This window comes from Theropithecus gelada, chromosome 1 (genome assembly GCF_003255815.1).
Source record: "Theropithecus gelada isolate Dixy chromosome 1, Tgel_1.0, whole genome shotgun sequence".
NCBI lineage: Eukaryota > Metazoa > Chordata > Mammalia > Primates > Cercopithecidae > Theropithecus > Theropithecus gelada.
The window spans coordinates 18,006,107-18,011,851 of NC_037668.1; the positions used below are offsets into that span (position 1 = coordinate 18,006,107).

The window sequence follows — 5,745 nt, forward strand, 5'->3', positions numbered from 1 at the left end:
AAGTGTTTTCTGAAGTAAGCTAATTCCCTTTGCTTTCCAGAGCTCTGTGTTTATTCCCAACTCATGCTTCTGTCCTTGACCTTGTGACAGACTGCTCACCTCATTCCCATACTAACATACAACCCCACTAAAAGGGTTTTGTGAGTTGAGGGGTGTATGATCCACTTGTGTCTGTTCCTAAGATAGGCCTATGTACCCAATGTGGGGCAGCCTCCCATAGGGCAGAGAGGAACGCACTGGACAGAGGGTGCAACAAGAAAGCATAGCTTTATTCTTCACAACACAGGGATATTAAAGAAGGAGGGGAAACACTGAGACCAGCAGGATAAACCCCTTGGGGGAGTACTTGAAACTTATGAAGGAACATCTCAGTAGGAAAAAGGGGACAGGAGCAAAGAAGCACCAGGCTAGGGCTGGTTCCAGTCATTTTGGCACTTTCTTTTCTCAGATATTTTCACTTAATCTCGTGGCTCAGGTCAGCAGCAGCCCCCAGAACTGTGACCACAGCTGGAGCCCCCGCCTTGCTGACCACTTCCCCTGTCACAGGAGTTGGAGCTCTGGCGCCGGCAACGGTGGGACCTGTGGCATCTGTGGTGACTCAGGCAGCAGCCACCCTCGGAGCTGGGGCCACAGCCCCCAGAGCTTGGGGCACAGCCAGAGGAAGCTGTAGGCAGACACTGTGCTGGGCTCTTTACAGGGCACTTGGGCGGAGGCTGGTACTGCTGCTGGTTCTGCTGGCAGAACATCTGGGCAGGAGGTCGGGGAGCCTGGGCAAAATAAAAGCAAAGCAAAATACGTGTCAATGCAGGTTTCAGGCCAGGGCCTCTTCATGCTTTGCTTTAATTGTGGATCCCTTTCCCTAAACTCAGTCTGCCCTCCAGCCAAGACCTGGGGAAGGGGAATGCAAAGGGATCTGAAGTTAAACCGGCCTGATACTGCTCCTTCCTCCGGCCCTCTCCCCTGCCTGGGAGGCAGCTGACACTCCTGGGTGGGCCTCTGGGGCTCCTGCGCACGCCTCGCGGGGCCTGTCACACCTCCGGGTCCGACGCGAACAGCGCCTCCTGCAGGCGTCCCGTGAACACAACGCCCATGACCCTCCAGGGTGGCGTCTCTCTGGACGCCTGTGAGCGGAGGGTGTGAGGAGGCAATGCATCTCCGGGCACATGAGGAAAGGAGGGTCCAGAGGTCGCAGCATCGCGGAGCCCCTGAAGTGGCTCGCAGACTCGTCTGTCTTCCTCACGACGCCGCCCATCTCCCATCCCAGTCACAGCTGGCCGCCCACCACAGCCTCTCTGCCGCCTCCACCCTGTCTGCCTCCTCCCCTCTCCTTGCTGAAGCACAGGCGTGTTTGTGCAGCCCTTTCAGCCCAGTTCCTCTCGCCAGCTGGACGCTCACCTAGTTTGGTGGAGGCAGGCGAAGGTTCTTCCTGAGGTGATTGTGGACTGACGAACCTAGGGCCTCAGCCCTTTTATCCTGGGTATTACGATGCACAGCTCAACCATGTGTCCTCCTTCGCTCCCCAAAGGGAGGGGAAGCACCACACGCTCCCAAGGACCAGGCTTTCAGCATATACTTAAGGCGCATATTTTGAGGAATGACCAAAGGGAAGCAGGAAATCCCGATGACGGTCCAATTATCCACCGTTCAGGCCCCCTGGCTGCTGTTCCACTTTTTTTTTCTTCATTCAGCTCACATGCTCCGAAGCCAGGGTACGTCCTTTGTGGGCCCTGGTAATATAGGGACAGACAGAACACATTTCTCCCCTTGACTAGCTCACAGCTTCTCAGAAGGCCAGATAGACAACTGAGCAATTAAATCAGATCCTATGTGCTAAGCGACGCAGCACAAGTGTGCGCAAACACGGCAGGCCTGGGGTCACTGCCTTTGGGTGTCAGTCCCCATTGCTTTGTGGATTCCTTTGCATGGGTGATGGAATCAGCCGCTGTCCTGAGGTGTTGGTTGCACTGAGCTCACTGGACTTGGATTGAGTAAGGGATGGAAGAATGGAGCTGGGGCCATGGCTTGAGAGGTAGTGCCTTCAGGGAATATAATGGCATCTTATAGGTGGCATAGGGCACTGTGAGGGGAGAGGAGTAGAGTGGAGGGAGGAGCTGATGGTATAAAAATGTGACCTCCATCTGTGGGGTCAACAGAAATCTCAATGGGAAAAAAGGGGTATCCGTTTTTGGCTGTCTGTGTTTAATCCTATACATTATGTTAGTAATTCATTAAAATGTCATTGAATTTGTTGATAATGATGAGGTTGATGGGGTTGTATGCATTTCACTTGATGAAAATCTGTGATAATGCTTGAAGTTTGTGTATGATGAATTCATATAAATGGAATATTATTTCCCATTTGGTTTTACTTATATCTGTGATAAATTTATCAATTAATTCATCTCTAATAATACAATACAATATGCTATAGCCTCTAAATAAAAACCACTATCATGAATTTTAAAATAATCTTTATTATACTTTATATTCTTCCAAGGAAAATCATCACAATTCAGACCATATTGAGTTTCTAATAATAATGAAATTAAATTATATTGTAATTTTAAGCAAAATGTTATTTTGATCAGAGAATATGAAAACTTGAAGATACTTGTTTTTGGCACAAAATACACTGCTAGAGGATATTAGTTCCTTCTTCCCCTTTGCCTGTCACTCCGCTTTGAACAATTGCAATATCATGCATTCTTTTTTTTTTTTTTTTTTGAGACAGAGTCTCGCTCTGTTGCCCAGGCTGGAGTGCAGTGGTGCAATCTCGGCTCACTGCAAGCTCTGCCTCCCAGGTTCACACCATTCTCCTGCCTCAGCCTCCCAAATAGCTGGGACTACAGGCGCCCACCACCACGCCCAGCTAATTTTTTGTATTTTTTTTAGTAGAGATGGGGTTTCACCGTGTTAGCCAGGATGGTCTTGATCTCCAGACCTTGACCCACCTGCCTCGGCCTCCCAAAGTGCTGAGATTACAGGTGTGAGCCACTGCACCCGGCCAATACCATGCATTCTTTTAAGAGTTCTATGAGGTCAGGAGTTCAAGACCAGATGGTTCAACATGGCAAAACCCCGTCTCTACTAAAAATACAAAAATTAGCTGGGTGTGGTGGCAGGCGTCTGTAATCCCAGCTACTTGGGAGGCTGAGGCAGGAGAATCACTTGAACAAGGAAGACAGAGGTTGCAATGAGCTGAGATCGTGCAACTGCACTCCAGCTTTCATCTCACACCACTTGAAATGGCTACTATTAAAAAGCCAAAAAATAGCAGGTGCTGGCAAAGTTGCAGAGAAAAAAAATGCTTATATTCTGTTGATGGGAGTGTGAGTTAGTTTAACCATTGTGGATAACAGTGTGGTAATTCCTAAAAGAGCTAAAAACAGAACTACCATTCAATGTAGCAATCCCATTACTGGGTATATACCCAAAGGAATATAAATTGTTCTACCATAAAGACACATGCACACGTATATTCACTGCAGCACTATTCACAATAGCAAAGACATGGATTCAACCTAAATGCCCATCAATGACAGATTGGATAAAGAAAATCTGCTCCATATATACCATGGAATACAATGCAGCTATAAGAAATAATGAGATTATGTCTTTTGCAGGAACATAAACGAAGCTGGAAACCATTATCCTTAGCAAACTAATGCAGGAACAGAAAACTGAATTTCACACATTCTCACTTATAAGTGCGAGCTAAGTGATGAGAACACAAGGAGGGGAACAACAGACACTGGGGCTTACTTGAGGTTGGAGGGTAGGAGGAGGGAGGGGATCAGAAAAGGTAGCTATTGAGTACTAGGCTTAGTACCATGGTGATGAAATAATCTGTACAATAAACCCCTATGGCATGAGTTTACCTATATAACAAACCTGCACATATTGTCCCGAACCCAAAATAAAAGATAAAAAGTAAAAAACTGGAGGAATCACATTATTTGACTTCAGTTACAGAGCTATAGTAACCAAAACTGTATGGTATTGGCATAAAAACAGACATATAGATCAATAGAATCAAATAGAAAATCCAGAAATAAATTCATATATCTACAGTAAACTCATTTTTTGACTAAGGTGCCAAGAATATACACTGAGGAAAGGACAGTCTCTTCAATCAGTGGTGCTGGAAAAACTGGATATCCATATGCAGAAGAATGAAACTGAACCACTATCTATGGCCATATAAAAAATCAAATCAAAATGGACTAAGACTTGATGGACTTAGACCTGAAAATGTGAAACCACTATAAGGAAACATTGGGGAAACTCTCTAGGACATTGATCTGGGCAAAGATTTCTTCAGTAATATCCCAAAGCACAGGCAACAAAAGCAAAATGAACAAATTGGATCACATCAAATTAAAAAGCTTCTGCGGAGGGCGGAGCAAGATGGCCGAATAGGAACAGCTCCAGTCTCCAACTCCCAGCGCCAGGGACACAGAAGACCGGTGATTTCTGCATTTTCAACTGAGGTACTGGGTTCATCTCACTGGGGAGTGCCGGACGATCGGTGCTGGTCAGCTGCTGCAGCCCGACCAGCGAGAGCTGAAGCAGGGCGAGGCATCGCCTCACCTGGGAAGCGCAAGGGGGAAGGGAATCCCTTTACCTAGCCAGGGGAACTGAGACACACAACACCTGGAAAATCGGGTAACTCCCACCCCAATATTGCGCTTTAAGCAAACAGGCACACCAGGAGATCATATCCCACACCTGGCCGGGAGGGTCCCACGCCCACGGAGCCTCCCTCATTGCTAGCACAGCAGTCTGTGATCTACTGGCAAGGCAGCAGCGAGGCTGGGGGAGGGGCGCCCGCCATTGCTGAGGCTTAAGTTGGTAAACAAAGCTGCTGGGAAGCTCCAACTGGGTGGAGCTCACAGCAGCTCAAGGAAACCTGCCTGTCTCTGTAGACTCCACCTCTGGGGACAGGGCACAGCTACACAACAACAAAAACAACAACAAAAAAGCAGCAGAAACCTCTGCAGACGCAAACGACTCTGTCTGACAGCTTTGAAGAGAGCAGTGGATCTCCCAACATGGAGGTTGAGATCTGAGAACGGACAGACTGCCTGCTCAAGTGGGTCCCTGACCCCTGAGTAGCCTAACTGGGAGACATCCCCCACTAGGGGCAGTCTGACACCCCACACCTCACAGGGTGGAGTACACCCCTGAGAGGAAGCTTCCAAAGCAAGAATCAGACAGGTACACTCGCTGTTCAGAAATATTCTATCTTCTGCAGCCTCTGCTGCTGATACCCAGGCAAACAGGGTCTGGAGTGGACCTCAAGCAATCTCCAACAGACCTACAGCTGAGGGTCCTGACTGTTAGAAGGAAAACTATCAAACAGGAAGGACACCTACACCAAAACCCCATCAGTACATCACCATCATCAAAGACCAGAGGCAGATAAAACCACAAAGATGGGGAAAAAGCAGGGCAGAAAAGCTGGAAATTCAAAAAATAAGAGCACATCTCCCCCGGCAAAGGAGCGCAGCTCATCGCCAGCAACGGATCAAAGCTGGACGGAGAATGACTTTGACGAGATGAGAGAAGAAGGCTTCAGTCCATCAAATTTCTCAGAGCTAAAGGAGGAATTACGTACCCAGCGCAAAGAAACTAAAAATCTTGAAAAAAAAGTGGAAGAATTGACGGCTAGAGTAATTAATGCAGAGAAGGTCATAAACGAAATGAAAGAGATGAAAACCATGACACGAGAAATACGTGACAAAT

General features: G+C 47.6%; 1 protein-coding gene across 1 annotated transcript; it reads right to left on the reverse strand.

Moving 5' to 3' along the window:
• Positions 1–476: 476 nt before the first annotated feature.
• LOC112612776 (late cornified envelope protein 3A) lies at positions 477–746 on the reverse strand. Its single transcript, XM_025367695.1, has one exon. It carries the CDS (start codon positions 744–746, stop codon positions 477–479), a length of 270 nt encoding a protein of 89 aa, XP_025223480.1.
• Between the last annotated feature and the right edge of the window lie 4,999 nt (positions 747–5,745).